Source organism: Gorilla gorilla, chromosome 19 (genome assembly GCF_029281585.2).
Source record: "Gorilla gorilla gorilla isolate KB3781 chromosome 19, NHGRI_mGorGor1-v2.1_pri, whole genome shotgun sequence".
NCBI classification, from domain to species: Eukaryota; Metazoa; Chordata; class Mammalia; order Primates; family Hominidae; genus Gorilla; species Gorilla gorilla.
In genome coordinates, this window is record NC_073243.2 from 100913485 (window position 1) to 100940007 (window position 26523).

The window sequence follows — 26523 nt, forward strand, 5'->3', positions numbered from 1 at the left end:
GCCAATGTCAGCAAAAAAAATAAAGAAAGAAAGAAACAACTTAAATGTCCATCAATACACAATTAGATAAAAATGGACCATCAAATAGAGCATTACTAGGCATTAAAAATTAAGATGTGGCTAGATGTTGATATCAAAATATATCCATAACATGTGTTGAATGCAAAAGGCAAGTTAACGAACAGCGTGCATGCTGGGATTCTATTTCTGAAAAGTGACGTGAGTATATGATAAGAATAGAGCGATAAACAAGAGCTTGTCTCCCAAATCTCATTATCTCTGGGTGATTTTATTCTTACTTTATTCTTTATCCCTTTTTAATAGGCTGAAGATTTTAATATTACCATGTGTATTTTATAATCGTAGAAAATAATACTATTATCTTCATCTAGAAAACTTGAAAATGTATACCAAAAGCATGCACTTTTTCTGAACCTGAGATTTGATAAAGATTAATTATAATATAAAACGGAATTTATTTTATACCATATATATCCATACAGAGAAATTACTATGTAAAAAAAAATAGAAGCAATCTAAAATTTGGTTTGAAATACACAAGCATAGAAATTCCAAAGTTTTGGTATAACAACTCAGGAAGGTCACCTTCCATTCTCGGGAAACAATGTAGCTTTATACTAACCTAAGGGTTAGTTAATAGATAAATGTATTACATGTGTTCGGCATATTCAATAATATCTTGAAAAGCCAGTTTATCAGTTTTGTAATTTTACCTCAAGGAGTAGTGCTGAATGTCACATAGCATTTAAATAAGCAAGATTGTCACTTTTTCTAAATTGTTTTCTGAAAATCCTATTACACTTTACATTGCAATCATAATAGAGGCTGCGCCGTTCTGCGTGCTTTGCCACGCTCTGCTGATGTTGCTCCTGCCTTGACTCAGGAAATTCCTAAAATAAGTGATTTTTATCCCCTCTTGTGACGTGTTCTGCGTATAATCACTGAATACGTGCCATAATGATCAACTGGCTAACGCATTTTTATTTGTCCTCAATCAACCCTCTGATAGTCCTGAAACAGATGCTTTTAAATGGGAACTGCGGCTCAGTATTTTTTACAAATATGCACAATAAAAGAGAAACAGTTTCAAATTACTTGTGATATTTAAAAAAAAACAAGTCAGCAACTAACAGAAGAAGGTTTCCACTGACATTCAAGAGTAGCAAACCATCCCAAGATTAACAGTTTGTGCAACTACATTTTTTTACACTGCTTTTTCTTCTTTACCTTCACCACCAGGCTCTTCAATGGAAGACCAGCCCTGGGCTGATGGTTCTTAATTTGAACGCTTTATTTCTTTACTTCTGAGACTTCATCCAGTCCCTTGGCTTTAAATACCATTTAAATGCTGAAGGCTCTACATTTCTACCTTTGTGCAGCGCTCAACTCATGCACCCAGCTGCCTCTTGATAGTGATGTCTAATTGGAATCTCAAACGTAACACGTCCCAAACTGGAGCCCGCAACTTCCTGCCAGGCCTCTCCCTCCTCCAGTGTTCCTCACCTCTGTGCTCAAGGCCAGAACGTCTCCATCTCCCTGCACCCCCACATCCAGCCGAGCTGCCAGCCAGCCAGTGTTACGTCCGAATTACGTCTCAGACTTGACCACGTCCATCTCTGTTGGCCATTTCTCCCTTAGGGTTCTGAAGTGGCCTCCTACCTTTCCTGCCCACTTCTTATCACCGCACTTCAGCCTGTTCTCTGCTGCATGCCTCCAGAACGGGGTTTAAAAACCAACCATCCTTTTGGGGTGATGGAAATGTTTGGGAAGTAGGTAGAGGTAATGGCTGCACATCGCTGTGAATGCACTAAACAACCCTGAATTGTGCATGTTAAAGCTATTAACTGTATGTTATGGGAATTTCATCTTAAGTTTTAATAAAAGATTTTTCAAAGCCTAACCTTGTAGCTCCAATTGGGAATTTATCTTGTACTTTGTTATTTAATGCTATTGATCCACCAAGAAGGAATGAAACATTATAAAACAAACACAAAAACCCAATTATGACAGTTACCTGCTTAATGGTATCCCTCCCACTGCACTTGGTGGATAAAATTGAAACTTCTTATAGTGGCCTCTGAGGTCCTTTTTAGAAAGTGCCCCCTGTACATCAGCTCTCATCAGGGTTCCTACAGGACATGAAAAGAACACTCAGCTGGGATTCTCTACAGAATCCAATGCAGGGACTCTTCCAAGGAGTGGGCAGGTTTAGTATACTGATCTAGAGGGTGGTCAGCAGCGGGAAGCAGTAGAAGCAAACACAGTCTCCAGAACTTGGGAAAATTGGGAGCCATGAAGAGAGGCTGCTCTAGCCACAAGGCTTCCCAGCCCTAGGGGCACAGCAGAGGAGTGGGCATAACATTCCCCAGCTCTCTCTCCTCCTGCCCTCTGACTGCCTACTTATTCTTCCATTAGCTGAACCCTGTGGTTGGCTGCAAGCCAGAGGGCACGTGTACCCGGGAAGTTCGGCTTGTGGGCAAAGTTGACATTTTTTATGACAATGTGAGTCCTGACTGTATACAGTGCCAGACATTACAGTGTTGTAGATATGGAGCTGGTAGGAAGCTGAAAATTAAATGCCTTGAATTTGATCATTGAACATCAGTTTCGCCATCCAGACACTAAAAAACAGAAGCACAGTGATTTCCCTTAGGTCCAAAACATACAATACCTATGTCCCACTCTCTTCCTGGAGTCTTCACTTCCACTGTATAGTCCTTGCTGGAAACCTAGCTGTGTGCACAGGGAGTGAATTCAGTGTCCATCATACCTTCTCCAACACTCTCTCTCCACGCAGACCTTCCTTTTATTTCCAAGGAGGACGTTCTCTCTGCCTAATTGATATTATGAGTTTTGTGACATCCTATTCTTGGTAGTGCCAGGAAGCTCCACGCTGCATCTTCTCTCAACGTCAACCTTTGTTATTTCCTCCCCAGTGGCGCTCTCCATCCTTAACCACATACCACATGTGTTTGCTTTCTTGTTTTATCCTCTATCACCCACTGAAGCTCCTTGAGGCTTGAGACCACTTCTTTCATTTTCCTATCATTGTCTTTCCAGCTCTGCGGAAGAACTGAACCAAAACTGCTGAATGTTTGTGAGATTGAATTCTTTAGTGGTTTGCTTGCCCTAACGCTTGAAACAGTTCCGGACCCAAAGAAGATTTTGTCAACTGAAAGGATGGATAATGAGACAAAGGAACAAATAAATAAATGAATGAAGTTGTTCAGTCACGATTAGGCTAAAGTATGAAGATCTCACGTATGAAACTCAGTAGTCACTTTCCTATAGTCATAACTTAGAGTTTTTTTTCCTGTTTCTCAGGAGAAAGCCAGTGGAGGAAGCTGATGTTGGTGAAGTCAGTTAAAGTCACCAGGACTAAGATAAAATAACTCCCAGCCCCAGTGGTCCCTCACTCTGGCTACTTTTTAAAAAAAATTCTTAGGTAGCAGGACCCGCCCCAGATCACTTTCCAGATTTTCCAGAGGTGAAGCTAGTGCATAGGTATCTTTCTTAATGCCCCCCAGGTGGATCACATGAGAAATATTTTGGTGCGAAAGTAATTGCCATTTTTGTCATTGTTTTTAATTACTTTTGCACCGACCTAATACTATTCTAGTGTAAGACCACAATTGTCCGAATGTAAGTATCATTTTGTTGTTGAACTTTTTTACTCAATTAATATTTTAGGTGGCATCTACTCTACAATTAGGCCCATGGTCTTTAGGATTGTTATCCATCACCCTTTCTTATCTGTAAGCCTTTGCTCCCTTTTTCTTGATACCTGAATGTTTTCTCTCATTCTGGCTAATTCTGCTCATTCTTCAGGGGCCAGTGAAGACCTCCCTCTCCCATAGAACCTTCCGTGATGCCCTCCCACGGTGACTTTTCACTGTCAGAATTTTCATGACACACCACCTCTGACAGTTGATGGACTTTAGCATCTACAACTCTATAAAGTGTGTTTTATTTTTCCCTGGGCAAGTGTAATTTGGTCTCCCCAAGTGGACTCTTACTAATTTACTGCGTATTCCTTAGAGTACCTAGCAATGTCTTGTCTCAACAGGCATTCACAAAATACCTACTGAAAAACCAAAAGGAAGAAGAGAATATGTTTGGAGGAAAATATGCAGTAATAAATGTTCACATTCAGAATTATAGAAATGAAACTCAGAAATATAAATTTGAGCATGATCAGCAGAAATTAGAGATGAGTGTTAATATTATTATCCAGTGATAGCATATTTTCCATGAAAAATAATCTCTTATTAGAATGTCTGGAAGAAACAATATAATTGGAAGTGTGAGAGCCTGTGTTTATACCCCAGCTCTCTCTCTCATTCATTACCTGTCCATGGGAGATTTCTGTAACCACTTTAATCTTTGGTTTCCTTCACAGATCAGTACCCCTCTTCTAAGGTTGTGGTCAGGATTTAATTAAATAGTGCATGTGACATGGTAATGTCTCAGGAAATGAGGACTCGTGATCATCAGTGACATTATTATGATAGAGCAACAGTATCTGATATAGTTTGGCTCTGTCCCCACCCAAATCTCTTCTTGAATTGTAGCTCCCAGAATCCCCACATGTCATGGGAGGGACCTCATGGGAGGTAATTGAATCGTGGGAGCAGGTTTTTCCCATACTGTTCTCATGGTAGTGAATAAGTCTCCCAAGAGCTGATGGTTTTATAAAGGGCAGTTCCCCTGCACGTGATTCACTTGCCTGCCACCATGTTATACGACCCTTTGCTCCTCCTTCTTCTGCTGCCATGGTTGTGAGGCCTCCTCAGCCACGTGGAATTGTAAGTCCATTAAATCTCTGTTTCTTTATAAATTACCCAGTCTCAGGTATTTCTTCATAGCAGTATGAAAATGGACTAATACAGTATCAGACAATTTTGATGTAACTGAAAAAAAGATCTAGTCATGAAATTAGTGTGGTGAATAGATGAACAATTGGGTTTTTTGATTACCCCAAATCTCAATCTGATGTTTCTTCCATGCTTCCCACAGAAGGTTGTAGCTGTGTGTGTGTGTGTGTGTGTGTGTGTGTGTGTGTGTGTGTGTGTTTTAGTAGAGGTCAGCAGAATTAAATGCTTGCAAGAAAAATTAGTTGTAAAAGTAGTTTCAAAGCTGAAAGTTCTTTTTAATTAACTACGGTTAATCATTACACAACGTGTATATACTTCAAAATATCATGTTGTATAAAGATACATACATACAATTGTATCTGTCAATTAAAAACACATAAAACTGAATGTTCTTCGTTCTGTGAACTCAAATGCCTTCTTTAAATTTCTCAAGCTACATTACCTGGGGCGAAAAGGGAACTGGCAAAAGATGAAAAGCAGAACATTCTCTTGTGTTCATATATTCTGCTTGAAAGGATAGCATGCCACATCACTTCCCTCCCATTTCAAATAGCAAATTTATGTGTCTGACATTTGTCTGATTGTTCATATGCATCACAGTCAGACTCTTATCTGACCTTCATTTTCCCCAAAAGTTGAATGACTTTGACAGGTAACTCAACTTTTCTGTGTCTCAGTTTCCTCATCTGTAAAGTGGACTTGGTTGAAGGTTTACATAAGTTAATACATGCAGGTGATTAACAAAAATCCTAGTGCATGACAAGAACTCAAAGATGTTAGATATTTTCGGCTACAATTTGTGTTGTGTTTTTTTCCAATGTGGTCTTGTTTTGGACATGTAGTTCAGTGATGCTCTGTGAAAAAGCTGTCGCTCTTTTTATTCTGCCCCCATATCTTCATCAAGGTTGCTTTGCTTTTCTTTGAAAGCCGTAGAACCCAAGGTGCTCTTTAAAGTGGCCCCAGTGCATAACAGGGTCTCCAATCCGGGGACTCTTGGATAAGCAAGCTTCCACAAATTCAATTAGAGCGCTTATGTTGACATCAACAGGACCTATGAGGTAGATGTGCTACCTATATTATAAAAAAAGAAACCCCAAGGCAATAGCCATCTCTATCTTTGTAAGAGGTTATATATGCGTGCTCACTCGAGACCCAGAGAGTTTGGCATGGCAGCTAGGGGCCTTGCCAAGATGTGTGCTGGCTGTGTAACTTCTGGGTTATAGTACTTAATGGAACTGTAAACAGCTCAATACCCTTTGTTCCATGCATAGAGATAAGGTGATGACTTTATGGATAATGGATCCCCTGAATATTCAAGAATTTGCCAGACTCTATTTTTTACCAAAGATGACATTAGCCATCCACCCATTTTCAGTAATTTATATGGTTTGTCAGCTGTCAGCTCCCCAAAGACTACCATAAAAACCCATTGATCAGCAAAGCTGGGTTTGTTAGACATACTGCAGTAAGTATCCTCCCTCACTGCAGTGGATCTAAAATGCTCCCTTGAAAGAGTCTTAGTGTCAAAAGGGAAAATGAAGGCAGGGTATTTATAAGGCTGTAGGTCCTTGGCTGGGAGATTTTAAGGGGGGTATTGCAAGGTGGGGAACCATGGGGATTGGGCAGAGTTTTAACTAGTAGCACAGTGAGGGGAAGGTCTTGAAATGGGTCATGATGAGCAAACTATTACTCTTGATAAGCCAGCTCTCTAGTTCACAGCCTAAACATTCACAGGCGAGAGTTTCCTAGAGCAAGCACTTAAATTATTTTTGATCAGTCTCAGCATGGTCTAACACAAGGATAGGAAAATATATCTGTCCCAGTATCGTTTAACCCAGGGCCAAAAATTATGGTGATTTCACCTCCTGCATTTACTTTTTTTTAATCAGATAGTGGGGGTATTTTGTCTTTAAATCTCTCTCTCTCTCTCTCTTTCACTTTCTCTCTCTCCTCTTCCTCATTATGCTATTTATTGAAAAGTCAAACTTAAGTTACTTTATTTAATGTATGTAATTCAGGGCACAAAACTACCAAGAAACACAACAAAGTATAAGAAATCATTTTACACATAAAAGAATATGACAGCTGTCAGATAAAAGAGTATAGTCTTTAACTGTCATAACTTTTAGGAAAAGAGTTCCAGGACCACTTTCCAGAGATTATACAACTCAGCCTTGGTGCTTTGGTGACATTTTTTCAAAGTTCTTGCACACCCAAGGTCATTGAGGAAGGCTATAGTTCTAAGCAAGCCTAATTTTGTATTCCTAACTGTTGATCTCTTGGGGCCTGAGAAATACGAAATTCTATGGTTCATTTATAAAATGCTGTGATCAAAGATGAACCCATGACTTTCACAGATGGCCACTACCAAACACTGACATACAAATTATTTTCAATTATAATTACTTAAAAAAACTACTGTGTGAAGAGCTTTCTACTTCTTATAGTAGCTGCATTGCCAGTTGCAGATAGGCATCCAGTTTGGGACAGGCATTATTTTCCATTAATAGAGCCTGATCTGTTGTGCCTTTTTGGTAAACATTTAATAGAAGAATTCTAAAGAAACTAGGATATGTATACTCCATTTTAGAATGAAAAGAGAGATCGTAGATACATCTGAGTTTTGATTTTCATTTAAAAAAAATCAGTCAATTATAGTCTTTTGTCTGTAATATTAACTAATTTTAAATAAAATTAATTCAGGCTCTGAAAACAAAAGTGAAGGTTATTTTTTAAACTAATCAAAAATGTAGGTGAGGGTCAGGCATAGTGGCTCCTGCCTGTAATCCCAGCACTTTGGGAGGCTGAGGTGGCAGGATCACTTGAGTCCAGGAATTCTAGACCTGGCTGAACAACATAGTGAGATCTTGTCTCTACCAAAAAAAAAAAAAAAAAAAAAGTCAGGTATGGTAGCACGTACATGAAGTCCTAGCTACTCAAGTGGCGGAGGTGGGAGGATCACTTGGGCTCAGGAGGTTGAGGCTACAGTGAGCCATGATCACGCCACTGCACTCTAACCTGGGCAACAGAGTGAGACTCTGTCTGAAAAAAAAAAAAAAAGTGAATATGACTTCTGGCTTCTTGCCATCTAAATGTTTATCATCTTGATCTAAACTTTTAATGTTTGCTGCTGGTACTGAAATTTGAACATCAGAATGTTGCTGGGATCAGTTTTGGCTTCGAACAAGACAGTGCCTTAGTATTGATGGCTGTATCTTATAACAAAATTGTTTTAGAATCTGCGGATTTAAAACATTGCATGGAGACCCAGGTAAATTTAGTCAGTTTAAGCCAGAATTTGCCTTGTATGCAACAGCGAAGATCTGAATTACTTTCAAATGTCAAGGACAACTCATTCTTCATCCATTCTGGGGCTAAATAAATTTTGTATGTATTTTGAAAATGAGCAAGAATAATTCTACCTAATTCTCAATATTTGTGCCTAAGTGATTCTGTTTAAAAAATTCTGTATTTGGACCTGAAGCGTTATGTGGCAACTGTAGAATGAGAGTTTACGGTTATGGACCATGGCACTCCAATTCTCTCTCTTCACCTCCCACGCCTATCAGCCTCAGAGGCCCTTTCTTCCCATTGCCGGCTCTCTGAGACTCAGCCTGGAATGATGATTCAGCCTGTTGAAATTCTAAAAGAATCGACCTTTGTGTAATCCCCACTGCAAAGGCCACAGCAGGTTCCTCTTCTGGAATATTAAAGAGGAAAACGTAGAGGTCATTTGTTGTGGTCAACCAACCCCTGGGACTCCTACAAGAAGCCTTGGCCTAAGGAGCTGTTATTACAGCAACATTTGGTAAACTCTTATCTAACATCGACTCAAGATAAACGCTTTAATTTTTTAAAAGCATTCAGTGAGTGTGGTATGTGAATGTTTTCCATCTAGAAGGACTCTCAAAATGATCTCAATTAGCAGCCACGCCAGAGGGTTATTGCTTCTCGGGGCCATATTGAGAGTTTATATGCATCCAAATACTCGTTTGTATAGCAGATGCCCACACACAATAGTATAACAGGACTTCAGGGTGTCCTGGGCTTCTATATTTTAATCATTCAACCTCCACACACTAGGGACTCAAAGTGTGAATGGGTGTGGGTGGAGGAGGTAGTGGTGACAGCCCCTTTATACCCCTCCCCCTCCCACTCCCACCGTCAGCCAAGCCTAACTCTGGTTTTTTTAAAAAATGAACTTTTTTTGGCCGGGCGCGGTGGCGGGCCTGTAATCCCAGCACTTTGGGAGGCCAAAGCGGGTGGATCATGAGGTCAGGAGATCGAGACCATCCTGGCTAAGATGGTGAAACCCCATCTCTACTAAAAATACAAAAAATTTAGCCGGGTGTGGTGGTGCACGCCTGTAGTCCCAGCTACTTGGGAGGCTGGGGCAGGAGAATGGCGTGAACCCAGGAGGCAGAGCTTACAGTGAGCCGAGATCACACCACTGCACTCCAGCCTGGGTGACAGAGCAAGACTCCATCTCAAAAAAAAAACAACTGTTTTGTCCCCATTCTTCTCCTTTTTCCTCCCCCTCCCCCCAGGTACACAAACTGTCACTCCCAAAAGAAATGACAAATTTGTTTAAAATAAATCCTCATAAATACACTAAGTAGATGCTTAATTCACTAATTAATTTTAAATACATTTTTATAAACATTTATTTAAAATGAATGAAGCCCAGCTTTCCTTTGGGCTTGGTTTGAGCCTCACCCACATGAGAGGATTCATGCTAGGTCTAAAGAGCTGAAAGCAAGCCAGTGGGCTGTCGTAAAGTCCTGCATAGCCACCAGGCAGTGTTTGATTTTACCATCATTTAAAACTTGCTTTTATTAAAACATTCATTTTGTTCATCTGGGGTTTTTTAAACCAAGATAGTCTTCATCTCTTTCAGTAAAAAGAAACTACAATTACCCTCTATTAAAGCATTATAAAGAAGCAAATGAAAGTAATTAAGGTTTTATTAAGGAATTTTTATTAAACCAATCATTGCTCATGAATATGGATAATATCAAGGAAAAGAGCCATTCTGTGCCTGAAATAAAAATAAACTATATTTTTAAATATCTTTAGTATATGTAAATGTCTTCTCAATTAAACTTTCAAAATTATATTTGGAACAGCAATAATTTTACGCTGATAAAGGAAAGCTATTGGATGGAAATAATAAAAGAAAGATGCTAATAAAACAAATTTATCACAGATTATAATCTGGAAGGAATTAGCATATTTTCATCAGGGAAATTTAAATTTTCTAGTGACCATCAACCAAAATATTAAACCATTTTTCATGTTATCCTCAGATATAAACAAACAGGGTAATTTGTTATGAATGCTGAAAATTGGTGTGAATCCCATCAGTTTTATAGTTTTTCCTCAGATTGAAATTTTAGTATTACCTGGGCTAATTTAGAATTATCAGGGAGTTAATATAAGAAAATTACCCAAATGAAGCACCAGAGATAAGCCTTTTAATACAAAGCAGATTAATATGTTTCAGTGCTATAAATTTTTCTCTACTAGCTAAAAGTGGAATTTCTGTAGATTCAAAGTAAATACTCCCACTTAAATAACATTTTTCTATTCTCGTTTGGATTTATTATTTGTGAAATTACATCTTGCAGCTGCTGTTTTATTTTCTCTAGGCATGACGTCATTTTGCTAACGCTATAATACTTACAGAAGTTTCGATGCTTACAGCACATGGCATCCTATAAGATCATACCATCCAGCTGTTATTTTTTATTTTTCTTTAGTGCTTGTTTGGTGAACACTCATGTTTGTCAGGGCATATTCTGTATGCCAGGGATTCTGTAGCTCTGTGTTCTGCATACGATGGGCATTCAGACAAGTGTCTGCTTTCATTTTATGCCTGGGACCCTGTTGGAGGATGGAACAGTGATCAAATGACAGAATGAATTAGTGTTGAGGTTTCTGCTGAAATTAAATAGGAGATCTGACAGCAAGCGTCTGGGAAGGTAGACTAGACTGATCCAGGAAAGCCTCTCTGAGTTTAGCACATTTAAGGTGACGTGAATGGAAGAAGGATTGGCCATGAAAAGATCTAGGAAAGAATGTTCCAGAATGAGGCAGCAGCAAGTCCAGGGATCCGCGACACAAAGAAGCTTGTGTGTTCAAGAAGAAACAGGCCATTTTGGCTGGAGCATAGTGACTAAAGCTATATGGTACCTGGCCCACCAGCACAGGGATTTTTTGTTTTCTTCACTGATGTCTCCACTCCACGTCAAACAGAACCATGCATGTACTAGGTCCTTAATATTATGGAATGGATAAATGAATGAATGAATGTGATTCAAGATGAATTTAGAGATTTAGAGAAAGGCCTGATCATGAGGCTACCATAAGAAGTTTAATTTTATTTTAAGCATAACAGGTTATTTTTGAAGGGATATGTAGTAGACTGAATAATGTCCCTACCGTGCAAAAAAAAGCCCACGCCCTAATTTCCAGAGCCTGTAAATGTTACTTTTCATGGTGAAAGGGACTTTGCAGGTATGACTAAGGTAGGAGGGCTTCATATGGGGAGATTATCCTGGATTATCCAGGTGGGCTCAATGTGATCAGAGTGCCCTTATGAGAGGGAGGTAGGACGGTCAGAGTCCAGGAAGGAGATATGATGATGGAAGCCAAAATCAGAGGGATGTAAGATCTCAAGCCAAGGAATGCGATGCAGGCAGCCCCCAGGAGCTTGACAAGATGAGGAAATACATCCTCCCCGGGATCCTCTGGAAGGAGCCAGCCTTGCCAGCCCATTTCAGACTCCAGACCTCCAAACACAAACCTATAAATTTGTGTTTTTCAAGCCCCTGTGTGGTGATTTGTTAAGACAGCAGTTGGAAATAACAGCAGGATTATTCCAAATTAAAGAAAGTGTTGGGTCACTTATTGAATTGCAAACGTGAAGAATGATACATTTTTTTAAATTAAATACTTGTCACTTAAAATGCATTTTAAATTTAGTTACAAAGTGTAGCTGGATCATCCTTGCTATATCTTGTATACTCTCACATTGGAATTTGGAAGGAATAAGGCAACAAGTGGATTTAGGTAAGAGAGGAGTAAGAATTAAAGTGTCCTGGAAAGGCAAGAGGGAAAAATGAGTCCATCCATTGTAGAAAGGCAAAGGGATAGGAAAGTGAAGCAGAGAGAAGAAAGCAACAGAGAGAGTGGGAGCTTCATAGGAAAGGGAAGGTATATTGTCTATTGCTGCATAACAAATTACTCCACAATTTAGCAGCTTAAAACAACCAACATTTGTATCACCCACTGTCTAAGTGTGAGGAGTGCAAGTAGGAGCCACAGATTTGGGTGGTCCTGGCTCAGGGTCTGTCATGAGGCTGCAGTCATTCGAAGGCTTGGTTGGGGTTGGAAAATCCACTTCCAAAATTTCAGCTGAAAGCCCTAGTTCTTTGCCATGCTGGTCTGTCTATAACGCTGCCTGAGGATCCTCATGATGGCATGACAATTGGCTTCCCCTCAAATAACAATCTGAGAGAGGGTTTGGAGGGAGCCACAAAGCCTTTTTAATGACATAGTCTCAAGTCACAGTCACTTCCACCATGTTTCATTGGTCACAAATGAGTCACTAAATCAAATCCCCACTCATGGAGAGAAGAATTAGGCTCCACCATTTGAAGGAAATGTCCAAGAATTTGTGGACATATTTTAAACCACTATGGAAAAGGGGAGGGAGGAGTGAAGTAAAAGTTTGAGCAAAAAATTTATTTTCCATTTGTTCAGAGGATGCCTAGATACGTCCAGTTCTCTCCACTAATCTCTCTTCCGTCAGTCAAGACGTGTGTGTGTGTGTGTCTGTGTGTGTGTGTGTAGCAGGAAAGATGTGGAATTCCCAGTTGTTTCCCACTTTTACTCCTGCCAGATGATATAAATCTTCATCTCAGTTAACTCCAGAAACTGCTGCTTCTATGCTTAAACCTGTCTCATGTCCAGGTAATCTAACCAAAACTCAAAATTTTGACGACCCCATGCAGCTGGTTTGCTGAATTCCCCCTCAAGAAAATCTGCCACGTTCCATCCACTTTACCAAGACTTCATCCAGAGGTGATAAAGTTGCTTGATAGAGATTCATTGCAGTTGTAATAAGTCCAGGAAGCATTGTGCATTGCAGTTATAAATTGAGATAGAAGGTTCAGAGATATGGATCAAGTACTGTGATCAGTTCACTGGAATGTGACTCGCAGATGGAGACAGCCTGGAAAGGTGGAATGAATGTGAACTTCTGTTTGTTCGTGATTCTGAATTAGGTTACACTAATTAACTAATTAAGGAAAAGTGAAGGAGATAGAACAGCCTCTAAAAAGATATCCCAGACTGCATCTGCCTTTCCATTCTTTCACTTCTTGACAGGTACTAGATTTGGCCTTTAGGTTTTCTTTGATTTCGTTCCTCCCTTTCCCTATTTCTTTTCTGTTTGTAAGAAAACAGTAAAAATAGCTGTATTCTCATAGAAAGCCTTGAGATTTTCATACTCATTGCATGTAAAAAAAATGCAAAGGTTTCTCTCTGCTATTTTGTTTGTTTGTTTGCTTGCTTGCTTTCCCGAGATGGAACCTTGCTCTGTCACCCAGGCTGGAGTACAGTGGCACGATCTCAGCTCACTGCAATCCCCCCACTCCCAGGTTCAAGCAATTCTCCTGCCCCAGACTCCCAAGTAGCTGGGATTATAAGCACACGCCACCACACCCAGCTACTTTTTGTATTTTTAGTAGAGATAGGGTTTTGCCATGTTGCCCAGGCTGGTCTCGAGCTCCTGACCTCGTGATCCACCTGCCTCAGCCTCCCAAAGTGCTGATATTACAGGTGTGAGCCACTGCACCCTGCCTGCTATTTAGTTTTTAAAGGATATATACCATACAGCAAAATATGCCACCCATATTTTAAAACATTTATAAGCCTCAATTTTTAGATATTGGTATTTTGAGTCTGGATTTGGGAATGAAAAAAATGCACATTTTGTTCGTATATTTTCGCATTGTATACTTTGAAGAGCAGACACAAATGTCTTAACATGGTATTCCTGAAAGTTATCCTCAAATACTGGGGTAGATACTAATTTCTTTTTAATATACTATTTAAAACTGCAAAATCAATTATTTTACTCTAAAAATTAACATTTTTGTGAGGCTGGAAATGAATGAAGTCATTTTGATTATTTAGATTACCAAACTTTGGTAAAACGTTTCTCAATGGATGAATAAGCAGCTTTGTGTTTTATTTAAAACAAGATAGATGCATATGTTAATATTCCTAGTATTTCAAATTAGTCCAAATCAGAATATATTCTGAGCACCTTCTGTGTACCATTGAGCACTTTTTGTGTACTCAATTTAGGATACTAATGGCAATACAAGCACAAACGAAAGTGTATATAAAATGGTCAAATTCGCTAAAGCACAGTTGGACAAAATTTTTCTGTAAGGGGACAGTTTGTAAATTGTTTATGGTTTGTGGGCTGCACAGTCTCTGTCACTAATACCCAGCTATTCCTTCATAGGACAAAAGCAGATGTAAAAAATTTAAAAATGAACCGACATGGCTGTGCTTCAATAATACTTTATTCATAAAAAAAGAGAAGCTAGATTTGCCTTCAGGTTAACCCCCTGTACTGAAGGATTATTTTATGCATGCTGGGCACTAAAAACATTTTGTTTCCTTTGCATTCACTTCAATAAAATTTCCAGCAAATGGTATTTCTAAAGACAGTTGAGTTTGCCTCTGTAGTCACATTTTTATTGAACTTTATAGTCGCTTTATTTTTATAGTCACTTATTTAGTTATTAACAGTCAGATTTGTATTATTAATGTCCTTGGATAGTTCAACATGCGCAACGCAAGGAACCAACAAAACAAATTTTGGAAATAAACATGTTCTGTTTGTTCTATTCATAACACAGTAGATGGAACAAAATCGCATTTCATTAAAATATATCGAAAGCTCATTAAAAACATAAGCTACAAGTTCTATTTCTAAAGACAACTATAGTGTTTTCTTTCCAATATCTGCAGTGATGGTACCTGTTTAGGTTCAGGGTGTATACAGGCTTTCTTTCAAAGAAAAATAGAATGTTATTCTCTGTTCCTTTTTTTCTTTATGTAGACTGTCCTAACAAAAAAAGAATAATTATTTAAAAGCATTTTCAAATGATGTTATAATATATATGCAATGTTTATGACCTTTTCTAGAATATCTCCTTTTAAAAAATATTTTAAAAACTAAAGCATTCTATTTGTCGTTAACATTTTGCATTGCCCTGCCTGCATGAATTACTGTGACGCTCTGTCCATTGTGGATATGCCCTCTTCTTCTCACCTCTCCCTTTGTCATTATTTAAGGAGGAACATTCTGTAGGTCCTCCATGAGCATTGCTTTCAGAGAAAAGCTGACAAAACAGTCACAAGGGGCAACAGTTTAAATTGCTTGTTGAGCCAGTTGTCATCTGACCTGATGCCGGATTCTCATAAGGGTCCTACCCATGGTAGCTGGTTGTTTATGAAAGCACTTAGCTTTCATGGCAACCACATGTGCACACTGAGGTCTTGGGTAAAACAAAGATGCTCTACTAGTCCATTTCAAATAACTTTCACATCTCTTTGGTCTTGGTTAGAATTTAGCAACTTGAGTCCATTGTATTAAAATGGAACAGAGCGTTGTTGGTAGCCTCAGTTCAATCAGACCTCGCAACCTTGATTATGCTCCCTGAAGAAATAAAGATAATCATGTCACAATTCCTCTGCTCACTCATCAGATTTTTCACAGAATGCTTTTAATGGGTTCACATGAATGTTCTAAAATTAAGGACACACTCTAGGATGTGTGTCCACAGTATCTTCCTCCTTCCTGCCAGCTCCGTTAACTCAAATAAGGAAGACAGTTTTGAGATGAGAAAAACTCGTGGCCACCCAAAAGCTCTTTTTGTGTGTCTCTTGCAGGAGTCCTTTGGAACCTCTCCTCATGCGATGCACTCAAAATGCCAATCATCCAGGATGCCCTGGCAGTACTGACCAACGCGGTGATTATCCCCCACTCAGGCTGGGAAAATTCGCCTCTTCAGGATGATCGGAAAATACAGCTGCATTCATCACAGGTGCTGCGTAACGCCACCGGGTGCCTAAGGTCAGTCCTGTGTCACGAGTGCCTCCTCCCACCATCTTCCCCTGGCCAGACACTGTCTCTTTCCATAACTTTAGTGGCTCTTTTACTGAGGATCAGACCATTCTGAAAAGATGAATGTTGATGTGGCAACGGAGTATAAGAAGTTAATTTTAAATTTTCTAACCAGGTAATAAAGACATATAGGTATTTTTCTCTACCTAATTAATGTTAGACTTATTTCACATGATTTCTTAGGTCTAAGGTGAAAAACAAACATTTTTATTCCAACCCAAAATAAGTCATTTTCTTTGGCCGAAAACAATAGTTCTTGGTAATTTCACATTATATCATGCATATAGCACAACCAGGCAGGCTGACTGGTTGGGCAGAGTTCATAACAGATACATAGGGATCTGGTTAACTGTCACAAGTAGCCATTTTTTAAAAATTCTCCTTTTAAAAATTCTCTGTTTGACTGTAAGATTCTGTAATTCTTAGAAATAGCTCTTTAATAAGGCCTGTTGTATTAAATGGTTTTTTAAATAATAAAAGTAGCAAATGTGTTGTGATTCTCTCCTGATGCGTTTTTCACAAAAATCATCAGGAATCTATTGAGATTTCTTAGAATCAACTTTATATCTTGTTTAATTTTTGCTCTTAGGAAGGAAAGTAGTTACCAAGATATGATTCTTCTAAACTCTAGAAACCGTGCTCCCAAAAGTGTTGTATTTTGTACCAAAGTTGCAAATCTCTGCTGGATGAAGTTGCTGGGATAGGGGCAAAAGGGGTGATTAAAAACACCTAGCCAAATAATCTGTATTTTGAAAGTGAAACATACAGGATTGTTTTAGTTGAAATGGTTCAAAGCTGCCATTTCTCCTACAATTGATCAGTGTCTAGGTATAACAACCAGTCTCTACTGAGAAGGAACAAAATCCACCTCAGTGGCATTAATAATCATCATCTCATGAGTATTCATCACAGTGCTCTCAGCCTCCAGTCTTGAGAGGCGGTGTGTGTTTGTGTGAATGTGTGTGCACAGAGCAAGATAAGAGCCTGCCTCCACGAATATCTACATGCGTTCATGGGCAGGAATGGGAATCCTCTGACAATTCTGCTTTTCGTCCGAGTCACGAAATCATGAACATCTGACGTGATTTCTCTGGATAGGTGCTACCATATGGCAAATATACAGTACCCTGAAACCCCCTACTGAGGCATCCATTTCATAACCCCTTAAATTCTGTTATCCTTTGGCAAACATCTGTCCCACCAGAAGAAATATAACTCCTCCAAAGCTAAAATTGTAGGCTCTTCTGAACTCCCATGCCTGATTTTTTTCTATTTCACTTATTCACAACTATTTAAAACTGTTTTACCCTTGCTAGTATTCCCTACTTTCACAGTGTCAGGGTCGCTAGTGAAGAATGCAGAAGGAACTGTCTCAGAAGCAATTGTAGAAGTGTAATCAATAAGGACCTGGCTAGCTCTGTCTGTTAAAATGCTCTCTGATTAATATAGTAGCATAAGTATGTCTTTGTGGTGTTTGAAAGGACATAGGCTACCACCTTTATTAAAGTACATTTGACATCCTTTGATGAAAAAGTAGATGAAGAAGCTAGACCAGTGTAGGCTCACGGGTCCCCTTTACACATCATCTGGCTGAGTTTAGGGTCTGGGTTGTGTTGCTAGAGCACAGTTTGGTGAGACCAGAATAACTCCCCATCCCTGTCTATTCACACATACGGCAGCTCAACACTTGCTGCTGCTTCTGCTGCTGGCCAGGAGTGACCACATAATAGGAAGCAAAAAATGATGCCATTTGATTCAGTTTGTCATGCAGACATCTGTGACACCAGAACAGTCACAGTCGTCCATATCATGACAGAAGGCTTTAGATTTTAGTATGCAAGTGTATTTACATTCTTCATTTTTCCAACAAAGCCAAGATCACTATTCACATTAAAGAAATGACTTCCTGTGCTGCTTCTGCTATGCAGCAGTTTTATCCCAGGAGCATTTGCTGACCACCTGCTTTGTGCTGGGGAGGGCTAAGGAGGCTGAGAGAGGGCAGACTCTGCCCTGCAGAAACTCATGACTGAGTGGAAGAAATGGCACTCAGCCGGTGAGCCCCAGCACAACAGCCTAGTGGCAATTTAGTGTTATGATCATGGCAGTACAGGAGGAAAAACTGGTGAGAAAATGACTGACAGCCAGGTGTGGCCTAAAAAGCCTTGAAGGGTCAGGTGAGATTGGGCTAAGCATAGAAATGATGCAATGGGAAAGCATCACGGAGGGCAGCAGAGGCCAGCACTCGCTACCCAGCATTGAAAGGACTCTAGAAGAGTTTGAGATGCACCACTAATAGAGACTAGATTTTTAAATAAAATTAAAGTAAGTGTTATTATTCATAAAATTTCTGTCTTCCAGGGGCCTGAAAGTTCCACTTCAGATACGTTGTTGATTCTCATATGCATCGTAGCCCAATGAGCTCATGTGTAGTTAAGTCATGAAGCCAGGACTTGAGCCACATCCTGACTCTGGTTTCAGAGCATCCCCACCCTACCACACAGAGAGGAAATTCAAAGTTATGGGATAGGAGACTGCTAACAGATCTGTGCTTAAAACAATACACAACCACCACGTGCTGACGTGACAACACTTTCCTCTCTGTTGGTTCCTTAAATTTGCTTCCAGAGATAAACGGAGTGGCATCCATGTGGCCAACATCATTTGGCTTGTAAATACCAGTGGTCTTCTCCCTCTCCCTTCTTTCTTACTTCAAATTCTTCCCTGCTAGGACCTACAGAGTGCGTAGCTACCTTGGACAGCATTAGCCACTCAGCCCAGTGCAAGTCTCTTGACCTCCACGTTTGATGTTCATGTAGACAACTAGAACTGTGGGTGCCTTTTTGTGTTTTAAAATAAGACTATATTTTAAGGCATATTTTAGATAATAATGTTGACATTGTTTTTCCAGTACTCCTTTCTTCTTTTGCCAGTGACTTTAAGATGAGTTGATATTTTTGGTTTGCTTCTGTAGCTATTGTTTCAGGAATATATAAAGAAAATAAAACATCCAAGAAAATAAAACTCTTTTCCTAGAATACTGTTTCCTAAACTAATATAGCTTGGAAATCCAGCAGAAGGAGCACGTGGTAGGTAAAAGTAAATTCATCAGGTCATTATTGAAAATCATTACTCTTGATTTTTCTTCCTAGCAGGATTCAGACTTGTTTATGTGATTTCAGGGTGGGGAGCCAAGGTTAAGAATTTAAGGAATTACTATTTTTAAAGAGGTCACCTTTTCATTTTTTGGAAAAAAAAATCTATGAATGCAAATTATATTGCTCTTAAATGTCCAAAAGCTTATTAGAGATAAATTTAAGTCAGTAAAATCTGCCTAAGTCTTAGCCAGAACCTGACAATGTGACACTATTCTGTCTTTAGACAATTTCATGCAGGCTTAATAGGCTCTGTCCAGTTTCTCAGGCTTTCCTCTAGGCAGTGGATATTGTACCAATATCAGTGGCTGTCCCCACTTCATGCCCCAAAGCCACCGCATTCCCTACCACCTCCAGGTCGTAAACTAGTGAAGGAGGCACACTTACAGGGAGCATTCTAAAGAGAGGAGACACTTGCTTTGCCTTCTCTAGAAAGGAATGGAAAATCTTCATGGGAAGCTATTTCATGTTGACATAGCAAAAATTTAAGCACATATGAAATGTAAAATGAAAAGTTAATGCCCTTGGTCCTTTTTCGTTTGAAATTCATTTGGGGACAAGAAATTGAATTTTTAAAAAGCAGATCTATCTGTGTGTTCCTGGAGTATCTGTCTGTCACTGAGGAAAAAGGATAGAAATGGGGAAAAAAAAGCCTTAAATTTTGTTGGAGGCCTTAGTTGATAAGGATGATGGCAGCTAGATTGTGAGAGGCCAAGCCGCATGGGGAGGTGGGGTTGCGGGGGTTAGAGCTGTGGGTGATCAGAAGGGAAGGGCTTCATTTCTACGCTCTGCCTCCACTACCTCTTCCCCACCACCCCTAATCCCAGGCACACTAACGCTCCCTTCTTCATTTCTTCCCCTTTGCTAGTTGTTCCTTTTGCTCCAATTCTGCCACATTCAAGCATCCATTTTTAACAAAAAAACATTTTAAAATATGGCCCCAAACAAATGTGGCAAAATGTTGGAGAGGCTTAGGATGTAAGAATAAATGAGGTTATTTTGTTAGTCTTCTCTGTTTTGTTTTATGATGAAGGAGTCCTCCAGGGAAATGAATTTCATACAGAGTGAGGTTCAGACCTTGAAATCAGTTCAGTTTTGCACTCATTGTTGTTTCCTTGCACATCGTGTGATCAAATCCATCTCTTAACCTGTGGCCGCTATAATCATCACCTTCAACCAAAAACATGTGTTGAGGGACCATGGTCTGAACGCTAACCAGGGAACACTGAGCTGGCTCCGCTCTGGACAAGCTCATGTTGGCTGAAGTCACTGTGGTGTGTTGAATAAATCTTCCCCCAAAATTCTTGTCTACCCAGAACCTCAGAATGTGATCTTATTTGGAAATAAGGTATTTGCAGATACAATTAGTTCATGAAGATCAGGTCATGCTAGATAAGGGTGGGCCCTAAATCCAATGAATGGCATCTTATAAAAAGAGGACATATGCACAGAGAGACACACAGGGAAGAAGGCCTTGTGAAGACAAAGGCAGAGATTGGAGTGTTGCAGCCACAATTCAGGGATAACTAAGAATTGCTGCAACACCAGCAGCTAGGAAGAGGCAGGGAAGGAATTTTCCCAAGAGCCTTCAGAGAGAGCATGGCCCTGCTGGCACCTTGATTTTAGATTTCTGGCCTCCAGAACGTGAGATAATAAGTTTCGGTTGTTTTAAGCCACCCAGTTTGTGGTACTCGGTTCTGACAGCCCTAGGAATCTATTATGGTCACTCCAGTAAGAAAATAAGAGAGGGGCTGCTAAGCTAGGAAGCCAAGGAGCCGCCTGAGGATGCAGCACTGAGAAGAGGAGGAGATAGACAACTCAGAGATGCTGCCTGTCCCCAAACAGTGCCCACACACTCAACAAACAACCCAGATCAAAGATATTTTTCTGTTTTTCTCTGTGCACAAGGCCATTCCCCTCTGTAGCTTAGCTACAAAACCAAACACTACCTGTAGCAGGATTGAGTTCTACAAGTCAAGATGTGGCTGTCTCGGCCAAAGAAGGTTCGTATCCAACCTCTTGACTGGATGGCCATGAAATGAGGGTCTCTCCACACACGGATCTGATTTCTGTGTGTTCTGCTCTTATTTATGAGCCAACCTTTCCTTTTCCTCCCGACATTGAACTAGCTTCTGAACATTGCATGGATTTTTCTGACACTATGGACAGCCAGAAGTCATTTGAGGTTCTTACGCAGGGGATGTGACACCATATCAGTGTCATTTAAGGACGTCGACTCTAGCAGCTGTGTACAGACCTGATGCTTTGTGGATTTTCTGTGAAACATGACTGCATTTCCCATTTAAAATATCACCGATGCATATCCTAAAGATCCCGTTGTGGCCGTTATCATCATTTCAGGGTGAACTATGGGTAGAAGCTTGCAGAGCATACTTTTTTACCTTTTAATCTAGCAGCTAGCTCAATAAAACAACTGTGATCTGCACTCCTGTATAGTCGCATTATATTTAGTCATGGATACTTAGGACTTTATCTCCAGCTGAAGTATGTGCATAAGGCTGGCTGGCTGACTTCCGCAGCTCATTTCCCGGTGCCGCTGAGTCGTTTATTTATTTTTATTATTCTATTCCCACTTCAGTGTCTTGTCCTAAAGGACAACAATATACAACCCTAATTTTTTCCATGTATCTTTGTGTACATAAGAATGTTATTAAGCCCGTCGAAGTATCTGCGCTGTGCCTTTGCTTACGATTGTAATTAAACTCAGACCCTCAATTAGTCATTTTAACCCATAAAATGGATGAGTGCTTGGTCCTACGGTGCCTCTAATTCTAGAGTGACCTTGAGAAACGCCCCTTCACAAAGTAATGTTAATGATAATCACACTGTGGCTACAAAGCTCCAAGGACGTTTATTTTCTGTGGCTTACTCTTGCATTAGCCACAGGTAAGAAGAGGAATTATTATTATTTTTATGTTAAGTTCAGTTGGCTGCCAATATTATTCATCTGTTAAAAAGAATCTTTTTGAGAAAGTATTTTTAAAGTGTTGTATCATGAGCCCCAAACTAGCTCATCCCAGTCTTGGCCAGAGATGAGGGGCATGTGTCAGCTGAATTCAGCACCCTTTTCTTTTATTCTTTTGAGATGGAGTCTTGCTCTGTTGCCCAGGCTAGAGTGCAGTGGCGTGATCTCAGCTCACTGCAACCGCCGCCTCCTGGGTTCAAGCGATTCTCCTGCCTCAGACTCCCGAGTGCCTGGGACTACATACATACCACCACACCCAGCTAATTTTTGTATTTTTAGTAGAGATGGGGTTTCACCGTGTTGGCCAGGCTAGTCTTGAACTCCCGACCTCAAGTGATCCCCCCGCCTCAACCTCCCAAAGTGCTGGGATTACAGGCATGAGCCAATGCACCCAGCCTGAATTCAGCACTCTTAATCCAGGTTCTTGAAAATGAGAAGGACTCTGTGTGGACATGGGAACAGATGAGACACACCACTCACCCCACTCCACCCCATTTTCCCACACCTGGTCCTAGAGCAGAGGAAGCTCCTGGCCGGGCAGCTTAGTCCTGATCAGTGTGTCTAGTAAAGATGTGAAGTGATTTTATTGAGTCAGTGCTCAGCAGTGACAGTCCTCTTCAATGGGAGGGGACAGAGTTCAGTGGAGTGAGGAGGAGTAAGGTGATCTTAGGAGCTCCTCAGAAAAGACAGTTGGCTGCCCATCTCAGCAGCTCCACCAGTGACGAGGGGTCGGGTCTCCTGTGGTGCAACCCCAACACGTCCAGATCACTTCCTCCCACCCAGTCAGAAGGAGGTGTGCTTTATACAGTCATGCATGGCATAACAACAGGAACGTGTTCTGAGAAATGCATCTTGAGTCCATTTCATTCTTATGGAAACACCGTAAACACCATAAGGTGCACTCACACAAACCTAGACGTTATAGCTTATGACACAGCCTAGGCTGTATGATATGTCTATTGCTCCTAGGTTACAGGCCTGTATAGCACAACACTGTCCTGAATACTGCAGACAGTTGTAACACAAATGGTAAGTATGTGTCTATCTAAACATATCCATACATAGAAAAGGTAATACTTTGCACTTAGTGGCAAATAGAAGAATCCTTGGAGTTTGCAGTTGAAATTACTGCATAATATCATTAAGATAAGACAGCCTGATGCATTTAGGTCATCATTATATGCCCCAGACTGGACAAGCTGGGATATGTTTTCCCTAATTAATGCCTCAGAAGACAATATTCCTTTTTTCAGTATCTCCGTGGCTGATCCACCTCTCTCTTACTAACACATTCTTTCTTTACATATAAAAGCTTTTTACTTGAAGCTGGCTTAAAGTTTCTATCTTGTAGCCCTTGAGCTTTGTATCTGTTAGGAATTTTGCATGTGCCCTGTCTTTTCCATTAGGATAAGTTCGAAAAAGCTTCATTTTTCATTTCTTTCAGATGGCCCTTCTTCCCCAAAAGGAGTATCATTGTCCAAAGTTCTTCCTGGCATTTTTGTTCTCTGAAATAGTACTGGGGATAATTTCTTCCCAAACACTATTTTGTTTTCCTAAGCTAGAAAAAGTGAGAGTATAATGATTTCTCCTTGAATATAAATGATTAATATAAAATCCCCCATCATGCTATTCCCTTTTAAAGTTTTCATCACTTATTTCTGCAAAGTTTGATCTACTTAATTATGAAAATTTGCACACTCCGACTGAGATTTGTTTTAAATTATGTATCCTGTAATTTGGTTGCAAATATGGGCTTCTTTTAAAAGGACAAGCAAATATTTAATTTATCTTTTCAGTGTGAATGAATAGTCATTCTTCCTATGAAGACATGAATATTTGGATTTTTCCATTAATATGAACAAATTACTCACTTTAAAAGAAATTCAATGAAAAAGTTTAGTGAATTATCAATTGGTTTAAAATGATGTTTAATAGATATTTCTATAAAACATTAGTACAGGGTATTAGCTCCCTGAAAAATAAAAAGCTGATTCATTCTTTAAATCCTTCATACCTTCTTGACATTAAAAATGTAATTTTTCTTCCTGCTGCCTCCCAAATTACATTACATTGCATAAGAAGTAACTTCCCTGGAGGAGAAGCAAACAAATCTATTAACCATAAATTGAAGAAGAAAGAGCACACCAAACACTTTCATTTACTGCTTACGTACCCAGCCTCTCCAGCACTGTAACACATCGATTTTCATGCTGTTTATTCTTTCCCTTTTCAAAGTGGCATTTTTTGAAAATAAATAAAACTGACATTTACCAAAGTTGGGCCAAACAACCCGTGAGTTAGTAGAGCTCACAGAACAAGCAGAGTCCACGTGGGGCCATGCCCCTGTTGATGAACCTTAAGTGAAGATATCCAGCTTGTAGATGTGATCCTGTTGGAGGAAGGAAAACATCAGCAATGAGAGGCATGAAAGGCACTCAGAAGGCAGCAGTTCAGGCTGGATGCGGTGGCTCACGCCTGTCATCCCAGCACTTTGAGAGGCCAAGGTGGGTGGATCACCTGAGGTCAGGAGTTCGAGACCAGCCTGACCAACATGGTGAAACCCCATCTCTACTAAAAATAAAAAATTAGCCGGGTGAGCTGGTGGGCACCTGTAATCCCAGCTACTCAGGAGTCTGAGGCAGGAGAATCACTTGAACCCAGAGGCAGAGGTTGCAGTGAGCCGAGATCATGCTACTGCACTCCAGCCTGGGCGACAAGAGCAAAACTCCCCGTCAAAAAAAAAAAAAGAAGGCAGCAATTCAGAGGCCTCACCACCTGCCACCACCTGATGTCAGCATGCAGAGCTGGATGCTATCTGTGCTGCACTGTGCTTCTCCACATTCTGCTGCCCCCACATCCTCTTTTTCTTGAGTCTGGTTGGTCCTTAATTAACCAAGAATATTTGAAATAAAATTTAGTTTCCCTCTAATTGACCAAGACTATTTCAAGTAAGTGAGTAGAAAAGTCTCCATGTGCCATTCTATGCCCTCTGGCCCCCTTTCCTAGGATAACGACTTTGTCCCGTCACTGTGCGGGCCAGTGGAGAAGTCCACCAGATTTACTCAGGGATGTTTGACAATCACTGCAGGAGTAGGCGGGGGCGGTGGAGGCTCAGCGGGAGGTCTGGTTCCCTGGGTTCTTTTCCATTGCCCTGTGCAGCTGTGCTGTGGAAGAGTGAGAGGTGGGGTCTCTGAACACTGACTCAACAGTAGTGTGGGGGTCTCATAGGAAGCAGAGGTGCCTTTGGGGTGAGCAGAGAGAATTAGCCCTTGCCTTCCTGCACAGCCCCGTGGGGCCCCTGTCTGCCTCTCTGGGATGGGATCTTCATTGTGTCACAGAAAGCCGATTGCTTATTCTGGAAACAGAATTGAGAATAAATTGAAAGTAAAAGTCATTACTCCTTAAGTCTGGTAAGTTCTTGTTCTAAACTGACAGAAGCTTCTAGAAGTACCCACTACAAAATTTTCTAAAGCAGGGAAAAGCTGAAGGGAAGACAGCCCTGTCCAGGTTTCATGCTTGGTCAACGTGTTCTTGCCTCCAACAGGTTTAACCGAAGAAGCAATATTTAGTAATAATATGTGTGAATGGGCTGATAGCCTTCCACACTGGCTTTTTAGGACCCTGGGCTCTTCCTCTGTGTCATACACTCATTTTCAGTTTTTCAGTCTGCGACATAAAAGGACAGACCGCCAGGACTTCAGATTAGTCCTGCGTCCTTCACTGTTGTTCCGTAGAGGTACAAATACATCATCGCTCCCCATTAACAAGCAGTAAACTGGCAAGGAAGATGTTGTACCAGTGATGCACTGACCGGAGCTAATGAATCCCAACAGCTAATTACACTTCTCTTATGGTAACTTATTACCAGAAAGTAGCTGCGTTAGCACAAAGATTGTATGTGAGGATGGCCGTGCCCAGGAAGAGGCCAGCTGATTAATCATCCCCCATAATTTTCCATAATAGTCCTGTCTGGACTTCCGTGTCCAGACCATTGTTCTTCCCGGGGTTACATGTTGCCTGCCCTTATTTTGGAACAACAATGTAATTTCCAATTGTGGACTAATTTATATAAACACATGAGGGTTCTGCTAAAGGAAAGCGTCACCGTGATGGGTGCTTACTGCTCACGGAGCTATTTTGCACAAGTTAGAGTCAGGTGGTTGGAGGAAATGAAGCTTACTGCAAAAAATAATGGTTTCAGGTAAGCAAAAGCATCGTGTCCTTTTGAGGCCTGCCAGGAGGCGTGGTGTGTGGCCTGTCGCATTGCTCAGAATCTGACGG

At 40.4% G+C, this 26523-nt stretch overlaps 1 protein-coding gene across 4 annotated transcripts in view; it reads left to right on the forward strand.

Annotated features, from left to right (window-relative positions):
* Positions 1 to 26523, forward strand: part of CTNND2 (catenin delta 2) — a 928369-nt gene that overhangs the window by 725124 nt on the left and 176722 nt on the right. For all 4 annotated transcript variants that reach the window (XM_031003315.3, XM_031003313.3, XM_031003314.3 and 1 more), the window contains one exon: positions 15870 to 16053. In XM_031003315.3, coding sequence (XP_030859175.3) covers positions 15870 to 16053 — 184 coding nt within the window. The remainder of the gene's footprint in view (positions 1 to 15869; positions 16054 to 26523) is intronic.